The following is a 19,506-nucleotide window of genomic DNA, read 5'->3' as shown; positions in this document are numbered from 1 at the left end:
AAAAATCGGAAATCATTAATAAAGGGTCCGAAGATAACTTATTTTTAACTTAGTTGAAAGAAAAATAATTACATCAAGTTCGTCTGCTACTTTAAGCTAACCTGTTGTGTTCATATCTTATTGACTTGGTGCTTTTCAGAACAAAGACATACCATCATGATATTGTAAAGTGTCGAGGGGGTTATTGTGGGAGCAAACATGGTAAGCCTCTGAAAAAAGTCTAATACCAAAATGAGACGAACGTGTAGCAAAAATAAACTATTGAATTAATGAACCTGACCATGCTATTTGTATGTTGTAGGTTATGAATTTATAATAAATCTTAAGTGCAAATATCCATAATTCCTCTAGATTCGGTTTTAGCGAAATATAGAGAATCAAATATAATGTAAGCGAATGCGATCTCAAAGAAATACAGTGAGGTAGGAAAAGAAAAGACGGAAAATATAATAAAAAATAAAAAAATTAATGGTCAGACACCGACAATACACAAACTGCAACTTATATTCCGCAACATACAATTTACAATTTACAATTTACAGAGAACTTTCAAATATCATCAAAAAAGAGTAAGGTGAAATAATGAGCTGTTAAACCATGTACGTAAAATTGAAAGCAACTCCTCATGCAGTGGACAGCCATCTTCTTCTTCTTTTTTTTTTTTTTTTTTGGTTTCAGAAGATTGTACTCTGCCCAGGAACAAGTTAATCAATATAGAAAACAAGAGAAAAATGTGCGCAGTATATTTCTGCTTAAAATATATGCCGCTAACATTATCAAATCTCAATAGAATCTATAGCAGGAATGCCCGGGAACAAAATGACTGCAAGATGACATGATTGAGGACTGAGACGAAAGAGACGGCGCGGAATATTTTTAAAGAACGGCAAAAAATTACGTGTCCGACATAAAAGAACGATACCGCTAACATCCCGTTACGATAATATTTGCACTCGACAGATATTTCATTCGGTTATTTTGCATATCAGAGTTCCAAAAGCAAAGAAACGGCGACGGTCATACGAGAAAAGTGGCATCATGGGGAAGTATGGTTTCGTATATGGATTTGCTTACATTCTCTACCACACGTATCTAGAGGATGGCAATATCATACTAAATTGAATAACAAGTAAGGCTAATCAAATGAGAAATTCTACAATTCTACAAAGGAAGGTTGTACACTTACAAACCACAACTTCATATATAATGATCACCCAAAAATCCTATCAATAGATACTAGTAAAGACAAAATAAATAAGTAAATAAAACAAAATATTTGCATATATCAACCACACAAACACGAACATTACAACTCTCTCTATAGCTACTTACACAGGTTATTCGTTAAAATATGACAAGATCAACCTTGTCAGTATACATTTTGTTGGATTCGGTGTTATTTTATTAAAATAGTCAAAATATTAGAAATGGTACTGCATGAAACCATTTCTGTACATAAGTAAAGGGAACACTTAAAACCTACCATTTCCCAGCTGTTTTGATTCCCTACAGAACAAATAATTCGTATGATTTTTATTTTCAGTAATTGGGGAAAAACAAGAAGTTTAGGTCTAGTAACCGAAATTATCGATTACAAATTAGAGGACAAATATGTCCTTCAGGAGTTTAATGGTCGTTATCATGAACTCGCGAAGGGTTATAGTTTATCCATCTGCACCATGGAACTAATAATTTGTTCGCGGTGTCATAGTTTTTCTTTCCACTTTCGTCTACCCCGCATTTGACATTTTATGAGCAATTTGGCGGGCGTTTCTAAATAAGCATAACCCTACTGGTGCACTAGGACCAGGCTCACATTTTTAGTGTATTACACATTTACTTTTGTTTCTTTGTACATCATATTTTGGTTATTGTCTGTGTCTGTTTTTCCCAGTCTGGTTTTTATCATTGGAATTTATTATTTTGATTTTTGCTTGAATCTTGGTTTGCTTGATTACTCCTATTTAGACTGTACATTAAATTTGATTTTCACTAGAGTTATCCATCTTTAGATGATTTAAGATGGTTTACTTCAAAATACATATCTGTATGAAGAAATGACTATAAAAATGTGGCGTACGTAAAATGAAAAGGCATTACATCGTTTGTTCGGTTTTATTTTCTGCAACAAGTATCTATTTTCCATTGGCAGTGCCTAACTTCTATATAGATTTTTAATTAAAGAGTAATCAAGGGAATGAAGTTATAGCGGAAATCATCAAAAGAATGTAATCCAGGGACAAAGACCAGACATGGAGAACAGACATACACAACAAAGAACACAAAGTAAAAAAGTGACAATCTCTCCACTATACTAGACATAAAGAACAAAAATAAAAGGATTTAAATGAAGAAAGGTATCCAGAGCATTTCAGTGCCCTGCCTCATAGGTTCACTCCACAGCAACAGCAGGCTGATTATCAAAATACCTTATTTCGCACGAAATTTAGGAACTACAATTGTGAGAAAATGACTTGAAAAAGGTGTTTTTATTTATACCTATTTGCCACCTCCTCCATGAATGCTTTCATCCTGTGCTAGTCTTCTAAGTGCCTGATATTTTATAAAACATAGTATTTGGCTGTTATTTTAGAAAAGGCACCCTTGATTTATACTAAAACTCATCAATATTTTTTTTCAGTATGTTACCGTGGTACTGAATTATATGAAAATAATCACTTATTTACTTATAAATTATTTGAACCTCAACACACCAAGGATTAGAAAAATATGTACTTTTTATGAATAACACTTAAAAATTTCTGTGTGGACTGCCTCAAAACTGCTTTATTTCAACTGAATGAGATCAAATTTTCAGAATTGACCTAACCGAAAAGTACTACCTAACACAGACGAAAATACAAATTCACAATGTTTGATGTTCGGTCGGTATTAACAATTTACACACATACTTGCTAAACCACCAAAGTAACTAAGATTTATATAATAATATTACAAATAAAAGCGATAAAAGATATATATTGTTGATGAAAAACAAACCTAATGTAAACTTTGCTCCGATGACACTGGGGTATTTTGTCTTAGAAAAAGTAGTCTGTCGAATACTTAAATTTTGGCAAGAAAGGAATATCATTCAAAAATCTTTTAAGAATTGCTAATAACTGTAAGAATTGGTTAAAAAAAAATTTTTTAGCAATTAACTGAGTGCTTGTTTCAGTTGTCATTACGAGTAACATTTGACTTTTTTTAAATATTTTATCAGCATTAAAATGATTCTAAATTAGAATTTTTTAATTCAAGTGTCTTGAGATGCTTTGAGCTGCATATAATAAAGCCCACGCTAAATTAAAATGCCAATTTTAGGCCAATGGTTTATCTAAATAGTTTTGCAATATAAACCATAGTTATAACGGTACTTAATAAAATAAAAATAGAATAAAATAATGATTGTATCATTCTAAAACTAGAAGCATGGACCAGGTGCACCGGTAGGGTAAGCTTCATCTGCTTTTCTAGAAACACCCTCCGAGTTGCTCATAAAAAGTCAAGTCCGGGGTAGACGAAAGAGGAAAGGAAAATTGCGACACTCTGAACAAATCAGTTTCCATGCATGGTGCAAATGGATACATCGTAACGATCCACAAGTTCATGATGGCAACCATAAAACTTCTGTAATGATGACTTCAAACTTGTAGCAACATAGCCCTGTTTCAGAAGCCTAACTGTAAGAAGTCTAGCGCGATACAAAAAAGTAAGCGTAGTTACGGAAAGCTCTGGCATAACGTATGAGCTGTGATATGAAAACTCTATACGCTGGTGCTGAACGGATGTTGCGGCAAATGTCAGGAAAGTTGACAATTCTGAATGAAAAGTCATCACGTTTGTCGTAAAGTTTGGTCAATAGCTTTCCTTTACCATGGATCTCTAAGTGTAGGTCCAGTTTCACAGTTTCTGTAGTATCCTTTATCTCAAGTTCTTTGTGGTAGATGCGATGTCCCTGAAACTAGGATTGTTTAACGATAGTACGTCATCTATATAGCGGAAACTAAGATTTTATAATCTAGCTAAACGATATTCTTTCTTTCGGATCAGATCAGCTATAAAGTTAGCCTCATAAGAGTGTAGGAATAGGTCAGCAAGTAGAGGAGCACAATATATTTCTATTGGAATGCCGACCATTATATTGAAAAAACGCGTCCACCACACTGGACAAATATGTTGTCGATAAAAAATTCCATCATTGTGAAAACATCTTCTGTATATTTGGAAGATGATTTGGAGTTATTTTTACAAAGTATGAGGAATCTCTACCAAGAACGAAATATAATTATATCTAGGTGTACCATAGATATACTCAAATAAAACCCCGACTCAAAAACATGTGTCTGTTTCTTTCCCCATTTTGCCTGATTTTTACAAAAACTTATACTTAAGTTCTTTCTATGATGTTCTCCTCTAATTGATTTTGGTCGACTTTGCATGTATTCCATTGAGTTGTCAAAAATATTACCTTTCTTGTGATGTCATCTTGATCATCACGGATGATGTTACCAATCCATCTCCATTTTCTTTTCTTGATGTCTTGATAATATTAATATAGTTTAGTTAAGTTATCGTAAGATCTTTATATTTATAAATCCCAACTTCAAAATACAATGTAACTTATATTGTCTCAATCTTAAAACGATTCAGTTATTTTTAAAAAGCATTCAAGCATTATCAAAAGTTACAGAATTCAAATAATACAGACGAGGAATTCGTGAGAACTAAAAAAAAATGTGGGGAAAACAAAAATGGACATGGACTAATATTTATTATTATTATTATTATTATTATTATTATTATTATTTTTCGGGGGCGGGTTTCACATGACACTATTCATTAACGACAAAGTGTTGATAATGGAGTTTCAAGACTTTCTTGTAGTATTCAAGTATTGTATTCGATACTTGAGTTGGCATTTGGTCATAATTGCACAATCATTACAAAGAAATAAAATGTGTACGCTGACTGTTCAAATCGACAACTGACTACAGTGCCAGAGGATTTAGGGTCTAGGATTACACATCTCGATATGAGATTCAATTTATTGCAGGAGTTAAATTCAAAATCATTTAATACTTACCCGCAACTTATTTATTTTTCTTGACTTAAGACTATTCACTAAAATATTCACTGGCAAGGCACATCTGGATTCCCAAGTGTATACCCTTATTTAGGAAGCCTTACAAGAATGGAAACATTGAAAGTTGACATGGCGTTTACCTCAGATTTTAATAGCAATAGTCTTAAGAACTGTTTATCACTTAAGATTTTATGGTTTGAATAGTGTTCTCTATATCCGAAACGGAACATTTGTAAACTTTCCGGATACGATCGAAGAATTATATTTGTATGAATGTCGTGTTTTAAGAGATGTCCTTGGTATCAATGCTCTTCAGCCTTTTCATAGACTGAAAGTGTTAGAGGTTTATTGGTCACGACCTAGCGGATTTGATTCAATTTTGAAAATGTTGTATCCCTTTGTCAACAGAAGTCTCGATACCATCTCAATAACTCGAAGTGGGTTCAAAGAAGACGAACCTATTGTTCCTATTGTTCTAAAAAGGTACATGGTGAAGTATCTTCAAAACATATGCATTCAAACGGTAGTTCTGGGAGAAAATAAAATTGTTGGATTTGAAACAGGAACTTTGTTTTCATTTAAATATCCTCATTGTTTTCAAAGTCTGGTTTTGGCAGGAAACAGATTTCAACTTTACACCGAACAAAAGATAAGAGAACTTTATCTTTTTATCATACAACTCACAAATCTTACACAGTTTGATTATTCGTAGACTGCTATTTCATACGTCAATATATATTAATTTGGTATGAAAATATCTAAAATTACAAACAATTCTGAATTACCAGCTAAGAGTACAGAAAGGCAATTTTTGAAAAACCAAGAATCCAAAAAAAGTGAAAACCTTCATAATCCTTTTAACGCCATGAATTATGATATTGCTACTGTGAATTACAGCACCCATTTTATATTCACAAAAAAACTCCCCAGTTAGAAATTGTCTCATTATCTGTCCTTTTGAATAATACCAGCTTTCGGCTTAGTGATATATAATGCATCAAATCTGCAACACATTGATATTTCATATTGTCAATTCGAAGCACCAGCGCTAGGTAACGGGTGCATTTTAAAGGTGAAAATAATGTTTAATTTTTTAAGATTTCCCGAATAGATTCCATGCATTATGAATCGAATCAAACTGCGGTAATATCTCGCATTGGAAAAGTTAAGCATTTAGTAATAAAAGAAGCAAACCTCGTAAAAATAGTAAATGTAAAAGAAAATATCTTAACAAGATTTCCGAACATCGAAATATTGGACATGTCCTCTAATGGCATTTGGTATTTAGACGATATTGTGTTAAAAAGCAATAGACAAGTTAAACAATTGATTCTTCGAAACAATTCACTTTTGTCAATTCCAACATGAATTCACGAACTACCAGATCTAAGAGAAAATCTAATTCAAACAACAGATAGTTCAATAACGAATTGGTTTGATGAACAGTCGTATACTCGGACAAACTTTACACTTTTATTGTCAGGAAATATGTTTTTCTATGCAATTGTGATAACTTGGGTTTTGTCAAATGGGTTTTTCGAACAACGTTTAAGTTTGACCTCCAAAATAAAAGTTATAGGTGTAGATTACAGAATAGCAGTGTCACATCAATGACTATGATTAATGGTACCTTCCACGACTTCTTTGTAAGTTGTAGTAGTGATGTATGGCTTAAAGTCGGTATTTGATGTGTTTCTTTCGCGGTTGTTATGCTTGTTGTGTGTTCCATCTTGTTTAATTTCCGATGGCATATTCTGTATTGGGTATATAAAAGATTTAAGAAAGTTTATGAGTAGGGTGTTAATGCTAGACTAGAACATGGAGTTTATTTATCATGTGGTCCAGAAAATGATTCTATTGAACGGGTGAAAAATTCACCTATGGTTAAACTTAAAGACTTGGAAGATGACGTTGTGTTTTGAGTATTGGGATTTTAATGTTGGGGAGGACTTGGTGATGATGTGTTTGATAAAAGTAGAAACACCATATTTGTTATTACTGACGATTTTGTTAGGATAGAATGGGGAAGTTTTGAAATACGGCGGGTTTTATTTGAAGAAGTGAGGATGGATATACAAAAAAAAATCATAGTAATCTTGAAAAAGGTTTCGCGAGATAATGTTCCAAATAAGGTATATGACATTTGGGATCACATGACGATCATTGTCTAGATTTCTTACTATCAGGCTTCTGAAACAGGGTTATTTGTTCAGCGTGTCATAATTGCCTTTCTTCTTTCGTCTACCCTGTTATTGACTTTTTATGAGCGACTCCGCTAGTGTTTATAAAATAGCAGAGGATGCTTAACCTACCGGTTTACCTGGTCCATGCCCCCTGTTTTTTTAGTAGCGTCCGAACTGCTCGTTCACTTTTGTTACTTTGTATGTATTATTTTAATTATTTTATGTTCTTTGTTGTGTGTGTCTGTTTTCCATATCTGGTCTTTGTCCATGTGTACATTCTTTAGATTTCCGATAGAATTTTGATTCCCTTGGTTACTCTTTCACGAAATTAAATCTTTTTCACGAGTGGAGCGTAGCGGAGAAAACATACATATTTTGTTCGCTTTTCCTGGAGAAGCGACGGAATTTCTTAGAACATAGTATTTAGTGAAGTCAAGTTTATCTTGCCTGTGTTTTGAATATGTTCATGCCAATTTTAAGACGTTTCATTGGTTAAGGGAACGACTTTAGACGAGCGTGACATCGTCTTACACTTTCGTCCCAATGCGCATTTCTTGAAGAAAACGTTAGCCTACTTTTACCAGTATTAAGGTATTATTGCACTTTTTGAACCCAAAAATAATGGCAAATAGTACTTTTGATTTACAACTTTTTCGGTCCCAAAGAAACCTTATTTTCATGTACAGTGAGTCTTGTTCAGACCGAACATCTTTTGGGCCTAAAATTTTGCTCGATTTAGACAGGTGTATATTTGCCTAGGTTTGTTAAAACATTAGAATTTATATTAAGGGACTAAAAAGTGTTCAAAGAATTTTTCTTTCGAATTTATCAAGGTTCGGTTTCATTGTATCACTTTTTTTTATTGTAGGGTTCGAATTAGAGGAGATGCCTTAGTTTTCAATAATATGTAGCAGTCTTTAAAAATCAGGCAGGAGGTGATTCATCAAGTTAAAAACCCACCAAATTTAGTTTTATGTCTTGTTCAGAAACCATTATAAATCACATAACCAGTCTTTGTTTTTTTCATCTGGGGTGTGTAGTGTTTGAGATTAAATTTATATAGTGTACACGAACTTAGCACTTTGCAAGATTATTGTTCTTGATTTGGCATGATTTGGTTGATATTAGTGGGAGATTAAAGTGTAGTTTTCTCAAAAGTAAAGACCTAAATACAGAAAGTTCCAATATCACTAAAAAATATAGCATATGTAGACCAAGAAAGCATCATATGACCATGGGTTATTCTACACCATAAATCACTCTACCATAGGCAGAGTCTTAATTTTATATGGACTGATACTTAAGTGCCTTAATCAAAGTACCGATTCTATTAATAAGGTCCAGATATAGATATATATTAATAACATCAGGACATGTCTTGCTGGAATTATCACTTTGAACATGGTTGGAGGGTGTTTCTGCCTGGCATCCAACGCTTTTGAAATTTTATTATCTTTTTTTTATGCTCGGAGTACATCAATTTATGTTAGAAGCTTGTTTATATTTGCAAGGAAGTAGAAGAAAACATCAATCATCCTAATTTGTTAATGTCAGTATGTGATTTGCATGTATAATTAGCAGTATAAAAGATGTATTAGATAGATTTGTATATGGCTTTAAATAAATTGAATCTCATATCGATGTATAGATGACGCACTATCGTTAAACAATCCTAGTTTCAGGGACTTGATACATCGCATCTACCACAAAGAACTTGAGATAAAGGATACTACAGAAACTGTGAAAGCAGCGTCATAACTGGACCTACACTTAGAGATCCATGGTAAAGGAAAGTTATTGACCAAATTTTACGACAAACGTGATGACTTTTCATTCAGAATTGTCAATTTTCCTGACATTTGCCGCAACATCCGTTCAGCACCTGCGTATAGAGTTTTCATATCACAGCTCATACGTTATGCCAGAGCTTTCCGTAACTACGCAGACTTTTTGTATCGCGCTAGACTTCTTACAGTAAGGCTTCTGAAACAAGACTATGTTGCTACAAGTTTGAAGTCATCATTACAGAAGTTTTATGGTTGCCATCATGAACTTGTGGATCGTTACGATGTATCCATTTGCACCATGCATGAAAACTGATTTGTTCAGAGTGTCGTAGTTTTCCATTCCTCTTTCGTCTACCCCGGACTTGACTTTTTATGAGCAACTCGGAGGGTGTTTCTAGAAAAGCAGATGAAGCTTACCCTACCGGTGCACCTGGTCCATGCTCCCAGTTTTTAGTGGAGTCCGAGTTGCTCATTTGCTTTTATTACTTTGTATGTATTTAGTTGCTTAATGTTCTTTGTTATGTAGGCCTGTTTTCCATATCTGGTCTTTGTCTCTGGATTGCTTTCTTTGGATTTTTGCTAGAATCTTGGTTCCCTTGATTACTCTTTCCAACCGTGAATCACATTTTTCATGATCCTTATCTGGAGTGCTACATAATACATATTAAAGTTCCACAGATCTGACAATATAATGTCACTCAATGATGCTTTCTCGATTTGAAAAGACCATTTTTTATTACTGTATCGATGGACTTGCTCAAAATGTTTTCAATAGATTGTTAGAAAAACGATGTTTTTGACAGACTTATCTGCCCTTTGAAAGTTCATTTTTACTGCTAAACTAAAATTACAAAAATGACATCGTCTACCTGTTCCAACGTATGTCACCAGTTGGTTTAGGAAAGTGATGTAAGAAACTTATGTGTAATAACATTGCTTTAGATTTTATTGACAGACTGTACTATACAATACTACCTCATCTTTTTTTCTATTGGGAAATTATGCAGCACTTTTTAATTTGGGACATTTTAAATAACCATATGACACCTTGAATTTGTAGTTCAAAAATTAATTTTAAAGAAGAGGTCAAGAAAAAGATAAGTCATAAACAATTGATCATTGTAATTTTGAAACACTATATTCTACCCTTTGGCTATCAATTGGGAAATACATGTACATGCAGTTCATCAAGTTTTGTGATTATTTTTGAGCCATTATTTCGACAAATTGGGAAACTTTCATTGGAGGAAACAGCCTTTAATATTTCCGAGATAAATTCAGGCAAACAATATTACTGAATGATGTGATCTCACAATTATCTAAAAGTTCGAGAAGTAGATAAAATCACAGAGCATTTAGAATTTACTGATAACCAATACCCAAGGTGGCTTCTACATGTACATGTACTTAACAAATAAAATGATTACATAGATTTTTACTTAAAAAGACTTACAATGTAAGACATTGCACCTTACAGTGTAATTTACAGTGAAAAAAGAGAACTTACAAAAATAGTTCAATTCCTACATGTAATTGGTTATTTTATTATCATACATGTTTCCGTATTTTTTTATTTTTTTTTATTTATTTTTTTTTTTTTTATTTTTTTATTTTTGGTATTTTTTACTCATGACATCAATTCACTACTGTCATGAGCATATTTTATTGTATTTTAAATAGTTTTAGCCAGTGTTATCCACATTACTCATGGACTTAATGTACCAGTCTTGCATTTCAAATCTGTGAGTTGGTGTGTGTTAAGACATGGAGAGTATTAAAAAAAAGTGCTTTTCTTTTTGTTGCTTTACAAATCAATATGTTGTCAAAAAATATTAACTACTTGTACATGTACAATGTACATGTATATGAACTTAGACTTTTAAAAAAGAGCAAACGTTTTGTTATGAAATTCAAACATTATAACATAACAATGTCTCTCTGAAAAGGCAGGTTTGATGAATGCAAATTGAAATTCAGGTAGAGTAAATGCCTATTTAAACATAATTTATTGTAGATCAAGACTACAATGTACTTTTCTTCCTGATCTTCGTGGACACCCCTTATATATATTTTGGCAGAAAATTAAATTTCTACATGTCGTTAGTAATGCATGAGAGAAGGAATTATTGAAAAATTTTATATTAATTTTACAAAAATTCTAACTAAAGATATGCACTACACTGACAATATACATGTATACTGTAGAACAGAAGTCTATGGGCATGGATACAAACTGTTATGACTTTGAGAACTAAAACGAAGACAATAGACATACCTCTATCAAATTCTTTTTAAAGATAACATAAGGTTGCTTGTGTCAGTTCTTTCCATTAAACTCACATTCCAGTTTAATTTATAATTTCAACACGAGCAACTTGCGGTACCAGTATCGTATTGCCTATCCCTGAGCAGGTGTACGTCAAAACATGGATGCTATAAAAATATAGTGCATTTTCTTTTTGCCTCTCTACAAACTAATGTTTTGTCAAAAGATATGAACAATGACTTATAAAATAGAGCAAACATCACACTGGAAGATGAAGAACTTTTTTAAGAGAAAATCTACCATAATATCATAAAAATGTTCCACTGAAAAGGTTGGTTTGGTGAGTGCAAAACGAAAGTGAAAGTAAGGAAAATGGCTATTTATAGTTCAAGACTACTTTTCTGTCCGATCTTCGTGGACTCACCCTATTTTCTTTGCGGGAAATTATTTTTTCACATGTCCTTAGAAATGCCACATAAGTGAAAGTTTTACTGAATCAATTTACATATTTTTTTTAAAAAATCCTAAAAATATGCACTTCACTATAGAAGTCTATGGGAAAATTAATACGATACTGAGACCTTGCCTTCGTAAAGAGGATGTTTTATAAAAGGGAAAGAAACATCAATATATGTTTAGAGTACCGGATATTTCGTTCCATTCCGATTTCGTCCCAGGAACATTCCAAAAAATGGTAATATTTATAGATTGAATCAAAACTATTTAAAAATTAAAGTAAAAATATTAAACTTATCAAAAGTAAACGCCGAAGACCAAGGCAGGTCAAACCAATGTAAATAATAAAATAATCGATAGAACATCAGCACACATTTATTTATATAGTAGTTATCAGTTCACAAACCAAAATGTGTAAATAGACAAAACATTCCCATAAGCAGGGGCGGATCTAACAATTCAATATTTCTTAAATAAATAGAGGCGTATAATTGAACTGTACAGCTAAGCGGAGCGGGGCTCAATTTAAAACTTTTTAGGGGCAAATGTTTTAGGAAGTATCACAATTTAAGCAAAACTAAGCATGTTTTCAACTCATGGGTGGATGACCCGTCCCTTTATCAATTTACAGAATTATGATTTTGTGTGTAAATGCATGCAACAAAATGCGTCACTCTTGATCAAGGATTTTTTGTGGCCCCTGATGGGCCCCTTTGGAGGTTCTCTGGTTCCGCCGCTGCAACAATGAGTAACCCGGAGAGCAACTATGCAAATTTCTGCACTTTAAAGTCTAAAGATACGATAAAATAATCATCTAAATTAGATTTTTGGGGATTTGACCAGGAAGTTATATATCCCAATAGGCATCGGAAATCGCGTATTGATAGTACAATCACTGTGAGAATGTGACTGTGATTGCCATGTATTGTCAATATATTTTTTGTGCACATGGTACAATAGTCTTGGTATGTTTGTTATATAATGATTGTGTAGGCTTTGTATCATATTACCGAATTATTTGTAATTCCAATAAAATATGACCAAAAGCATTAACTAAGAAGTAACAAAGAGAAGAGTTGTTCGGAACATGTAGAGTATTTCCTTCCCCTTGTAAATGTAAATTTAAATGTCATCCAAAACCGTGACCTACTATATACATGTATTTCATTTACTTTTGTATTATAAGCTTTATTACACTTACAACATGATCACATGTCTCTCCATTAAAGATTTCGTGCAACTGTTTTACATATTATCCACGTAAACCAAATATTTATAACATGTAAATAAATCTATACTGTTTCTATTTCTTTAATTAGCACCAGATCAAAATATCCCCGTCAAAATACATCGGTATGTATATTCTCCGGTCATCGATTTTAGGAAGAAGAAAAGTAAAACCAACCGAAGAGAAAGCTCTTGACAAAACATCACATGGAACACTAAAATCACAACATACAAAGATTTATTACAATAAATAAACGGAGTGTACGGAGAGAAAAAAAAACATTAAAATGATATATAAGGAGCCCACTTAAAACGGGGATAAACTCATGCGCCCGAGAGGTTGAACACTGGTGGCTCCTTAAAAGAAATCAGTAATACTGTTCCTTGAAGTTAAAATCCAGTGATGAAGAAGACAGTTTGAAGTCGCTAATCATATTCGGAAAAGATCACTAATTCTTTATATCACTCCTGGTCGATCACGGCGACGACCGTAGAACATTTGACATGTTGACTTTAAACTAGCCCCCTTGCAGCGTTATTTCTAGAAAAGTGCATAATGCCTTGCAAATAACTGCTTTACATGTACCAATGATCTTGAACTTGCCTAAAATTACTGACAAGTTGAGGATCGTAGTACCCCCGGTGTTACAAATTTTGATATAATTAATTTCTTTTTAATCCATCTTACATAAAGCTGATTTGTATGACACTTTGAGGTCACTGGTCATATTGGATATATATCATATTTACCAGTAAGGTATGGTCATAGAACGTTTGAAATAATGACTAAATTTATTGGCCACAAATCCCCGTCTTATTAGTTTATGCGTCATTCGCTGAGCACTCCAGGAAATAGACGTAGTTGTCGCAATATCTAGAAAAGCGTACGAGTCGAACCATAGGTTCCATTAGCTGGAATGTTACCGGTAAAGGAAAGAATAAATGATTTTCCATAAGAAAATCAAAGTTGTCGCGTTTATCATACACTTAACTAGTACATGAATGCTATATATAATAACTTTGTTGCTAAATGTATCGTACCAATCTATCCACCAAACTCAACAATTTTTGTAACTTTTGACATGAAGTGTGAACAGCTTCTTATAGCGGAAATTGAAACTAAAATACTGCCAATTTGCGTTCCTTTCGTTTGGGTCAATTTTTGGACAAAGTACGGTTACAGGTGCACAATAAGCGCCCATAAGGACACCTACTGTTGAAAAATAAACATTCCAAGTTTTTCGAATTTGTCTTTCAAAAATGGTCTCATCATCTGTACACTTGTTGTTAAACAGAATTATTTTTCACGACGTAAGATTTCTGGATACCTTTTATGACAAGCTGTATTTACCTCTTTTGACCGTAGTACGCATATCACCAGCTTTAAACTGATTTTTTAGTTTTGTTTTCAGTTGCGAATGAGGCATGCATGGTGCTATAAAGAGTACAAAAAAGAATTTTTTTTTACGTTGCTACACCGAAAGTCGTAAAGGTTATTTTATATATGAGGTCATCAGGTAAGGCTAATATTTTTTTTCCCGAAATCAAGTACAAACGCATAAGGAAAAAAATCTTTAAAACTAGTAAAAGTTATATACAAGTCAGAAACATGTTCCACGCACGTCAAAATTATGTCAAACAAGTGTTTGCTTCTCACTCATAAGGAGTCCGAATACAAAGTCATCCGAAGTTTATCCCATCCATTTGAGTCTTCAGTTTCTGACCATACAATTATAGTTATATGATCCCAAATGTCATAAAACTCACTCGGAAACTTATCTCGTGAAACATCCTTCAGAATAACAATAATTTTCTGTATCTCTTTTCTAACCTTTCCAAAAGTTGTTCGCTGGATTTCAAAACTACTCCATTCTCTCTTAATGAAATCGTTTGTTATGACAAATATCGTATGTCTGCTGTGTTTGATTCCCTTCATCAAGCAACTTATAAAAGCTTCACCGGCTAAAAAATCTTTATGTTCAAAGCAAATCTTCATATTCCATGAATCTTCTATTCTAACCATAAGTGTATATTTTACCCATCGAATAGTTTCATCATCTGGCCCACAAGACAGATAGATATCATGGTCAAACTCTCTCTTGACTTCTCTTTCTACAACTTTCTTAAATTTTTTATATACCCAATACAAGATGTGCCATCTAAAGTTATATATAACAGCAGTGACAACAATTACCACTAATAACACGGAAACACTCCATATCCCAATCTGTACCCACACGCCGCTATCACAAGCTGAGAACAAATGGTGAAACTGCCTTTGTATATCTGACATTGAAGCTATAGTTCCGTTTCCTAACCTACACGTGTAGTTTTTCTTCACGCTGTCTAATGTAACTTTAGTCTGAAAAATCCATTTGATAAAATCGAGAGTGTCACACGTGCAAAATACATTTTCGGCTAACAACAGAGTAAAACCTGACCGAATCTTAACCTGCTCGTCCAGCCAATTGGTCACTATGACGTCAATTGCTTGGATAAGGTTATCTTGTAAATCTAACCACTCCAGTTCTTTTAATTGAAGCACTTCCATTGGAACTGACGAAAAGAAGTTGTTTGTCAGAATCAGACGTTTAATTTTTTTGTTATTTTCGAAAGCAAATTTTTCCAAATACCACATATTATTAGTAGTTAAATCTAGTGTTTTGATATTAGGGAATAGTCCTAAAACATTTTCTCTTTAATTTATTCTTTTACCAAGGTTGGCATTCTGCATGACGAGAGTTTCTAATTTGTCCATGCGAGATAAAACATCGGACACTTTTGGTCCATAAAGCACTGAATCTATACCGGAAATATCCAAATGTTGTACATTATTTTCGCCATCAATTTTAATACCATTAAACAAAGATGTTTCAGCTATTTGACAGTATGAAATATCAACGTATCGGAGTTTGGACGCATTTTTCAGTACCAAACCATGTCCTGGTACTATTCCATAAGACATATAATGTGAGATTCTCAGTGTTTCTAGCTTACGTGGCAAATAAGTTGTGATTGTCCATTCTGTATCATAGTAATTTCTGTTGCCTTTAGCGTCATTGTCTGTTGTACGTACTGAATCTGTCTGAACTCCTTTTGTCATGAACGGTCTAGGATAAGAAGATAATCCATAATTGTAAAGGTAAAGCGACGAAAGATATTTATTTTCAGTTGGAAAATCTGTTTTTCTCTTATAGGTATATGAAGGAAAGTCATTAAGTTTGAGGTAATTGACAGGGAAATATGAAATAGCTGTATACGAATAATCAAAAAGTCGTAAATTCTTTAGTGCGCTGATCAATAAAGTTAGATCCCTTGACTTTTGCTCAGTGAGCAATCGAAATCTATTCCCTGTCAAGACTAGTCTTTCTATGCAATGAGGATATCTAAAGTAGAGTAAAGTCCCTTTTTCAAACGTAACAATGTTATTTTCTCCCAGAACTAAGGTTTTGATGCATATTGCTTGTAGATACTGCACCATGTATTTCTGTAGAACTATTGGTTGGTCCTCTTTATAACCAGTCCGTACAAACGATACTGTATCAAGACATTTGTTGACGAACGGAAATAGAATTTTGAGAAAAGTCGCCACTGAACAATAATGAGTCCAATAAACACTCAATTTCTTTAATCTATTAAAAGGTCCCAATGCATTAACTCCAGGAACGTCTAGTAAATTAAAACATTCATTGAGGGAGAGTTCTTCCAAAGTGTCAGGCAAGTCGATAAATGTTTCATTCTTAATATGTAAAATGTGGCATCTTTCGAACTTTATTACTCTTAACAACCTAAGGTCTTTTAACCCACTGCTTTTAAAATTTGCCTCAAAAGTCAAGTCAGTGTAAAGATATTCCAAACCTGTCAAGTTTCCAAAGTTTGGGTAGGTCCTAGTACTGGGTGTTCCTGGTCCGGTCTGCCTAGGTACGTTTCGGCTTAAGTCCAGATGCTTTAGCGACTGTATTACCCGAAAAGAATCATTGTATGCATTTAACTCAATACAATTATTGCTCAAAATCAAAGTCTGTAAATGCTTTAAGTTGGTAAATGCATCGTGACCTATTGATGTTAAGTTGTTGACTTCGAATGTTGCAGAAGCGAGGTTTGGGTAGTAACTCAATGCCGTCGATGACAATTCTTTCATATTATTATGATTCATGTTTAGATGAGCAATATTTGGTCCTAAATCATCCGGCACTTCATTTAATTGTCGACTATTACAGTCAGCGTACACTTCTAGATTATTTATAGTGATTGTGCAATTGTGACAGAATGTTAATCTCAGCAATAAACATAATATTTCCAAAGTACAAGCTAAATATGCTAAAACCCTCATACTTCGAGTTTCTTAAAAACAAAAATATCATCTAATTATTTTTTTTCCTTTCCAGCAGGAAGAAAAAGATCACAAAAAATATTACGAAAGAAAAGTTATCGCTGATATTATTGTTTTCTGCCTGTTTATTATATTTTGTTTTTAAAACAAAACAAAATATTTAAAAAAATTAAAAAAAAAAAAGATGATACTTATACAGTATGACGTCGTCAGTTCAAAGCTTTGAACTTTTCAACTGAATAAGAAATTCATGATTCGCTCAAACATAGTTTCTAATGTAAAGGCAAAGCTGATATCAATTTTTTGTTTCACATCAGAATTGATATTCATGTTTGGTGTCCTAATAAAATTGCTTTTGGCTAAAATACATTACGAATGATCCCATGAGAAATCGTGAGTAAAAGTCCAATTTGATCAGAGATTTAACAAAATGTGTATAGTATAAAGCTTTCTACCGCTGTCCAAGTGAGGTCCCCCCCCCCACCGTTTTATAGTTGGAAAACTTTCGATCTTTTTCATTTTGAAATGAAATGATTTTATTATCGGCTTTATAAGAAATAAAATTGATGGTTCGTAATGGTATACTTTGATTTTTAGGTTATCAGATATGAACATACAATTATTCGCTTTTAATTGTTCACTAGCTTCAGCCTAGCTTTATTAATTGGACTTGTGATAGGATTTTGCCTTATTGATTAAAATTTCATGCAAAACCTATCACAAGCTGAGAACAAATGGTGAAACTGCCTTTGTATATCTGACATTTAAGCTATAGTTCCGTTTCCTAACCTACACGTGTAGTTTTTCTTCACGTTGTCTAATGTAACTTTAGTCTGAAAAATCCATTTGATAAAATCGAGAGTGTCACACGTGCAAATGAATACATTTTCGACTAACTACAGAGTAAAACCTGACCGAATCTTAACCTGCTTGTCCAGCCAATTGGTCACTATGACGTCAATTGCTTGGTTATCTTGTAAATCTAACCACTCCAATTCTTTTAATTGAAGCACATCCATTGGAACTGACGAAAAGAAGTTGTTTGTCAGAATCAGACGTTTAATTTGTTTGTTATTTTCGAAAGCAAATTTTTCCAAATACCAAATATTATTAGTAGTTAAATCTAGTGTTTTGATATTAGGGAATAGTCCTAAAACATTTTCTCTTTAATTTATTCTTTTACCAAGGTTGGCATTCTGCATGACGAGAGTTTCTAATTTGTCCATGCGAGATAAAACATCGGACACTTTTGGTCCATAAAGCACTGAATCTATACCGGAAATATCCAAATGTTGTACATTATTTTCGCCATCAATTTTAATACCATTAAACAAAGATGTTTCAGCTATTTGACAGTATGAAATATCAACGTATCGGAGTTTGGACGCATTTTTCAGTACCAAACCATGTCCTGGTACTATTCCATAAGATATATAATGTGAGATTCTCAGTGTTTCTAGCTTACGTGGCAAATAAGTTGTGATTGTCCATTCTGTATCATAGTAATTTCTGTTGCCTTTAGCGTCATTGTCTGTTGTACGTACTGAATCTGTCTGAACTCCTTTTGTCATGAACGGTCTAGGATAAGAAGATAACCCATAATTGTAAAGGTAAAGCGACGAAAGATGACATTTTTAAAGATAATTCAACATATTTTTGAGGGCACCTTGTCTCTGTAGTGTGGGTCGGTAGTTGTTTTCTTTTCAATACATTTCGTCCCTGACGAAAGCTGTAAGGCCGAAAATTTGTTCCCATAATCATTAATTTTTTACGTTTTATATATATTTTATTTGTATGTAGTTCCTTTTTATTTTTAAAACGCGGCTATTGTTCACTTATTCATTATTCTTATTTACATTTAATTCGATCCACTTCACAACATATATAATTTTTAATTTAACAATGGAATGCCAATAATAATTAGGTGTAAGTTATGTTATAACGTGGCATATAGTTATAGAATTATATAAATGACATATTTTGGGCTTAAATAGATACTGGAATCCTCCTTGAAGTTCACAACTTACTTTATACTAATAATTATAAGGAGCAACGTATCAATAAACTGTAAAATTAAACATTTAAAATATAACAAAGAAGTCATTTTAACGGTTGTAGCTCTAGATCTTAAGGTTGAAAATGCTTCTAATAACAATATTTAAATTCTT

General features: G+C 33.1%; 1 protein-coding gene and 1 pseudogene across 1 annotated transcript; one reads left to right on the top strand and one right to left on the bottom strand.

The window, feature by feature from the left end:
• Positions 1 to 5,471: 5,471 nt before the first annotated feature.
• LOC148626054 (uncharacterized) lies at positions 5,472 to 7,257 on the top strand (annotated as a pseudogene).
• A 7,307-nt stretch (positions 7,258 to 14,564) lies between these two features.
• Positions 14,565 to 16,363, bottom strand: LOC148626053 (toll-like receptor 4). The gene has a single exon (XM_088571207.1). The coding sequence runs from the start codon at positions 15,641 to 15,643 to the stop codon at positions 14,663 to 14,665; it is 981 nt and encodes a 326-aa protein (XP_088427333.1). The 5' UTR covers positions 15,644 to 16,363; the 3' UTR covers positions 14,565 to 14,662.
• Between the last annotated feature and the right edge of the window lie 3,143 nt (positions 16,364 to 19,506).

This window comes from Perna viridis, chromosome 2, assembly GCF_037379345.1.
Source record: "Perna viridis isolate PV_CMFRI_1.1 ecotype Kerala chromosome 2, ASM3737934v1, whole genome shotgun sequence".
Lineage (NCBI taxonomy): Eukaryota > Metazoa > Mollusca > Bivalvia > Mytilida > Mytilidae > Perna > Perna viridis.
This window is presented reverse-complemented; position numbering and strand designations above follow the sequence as displayed.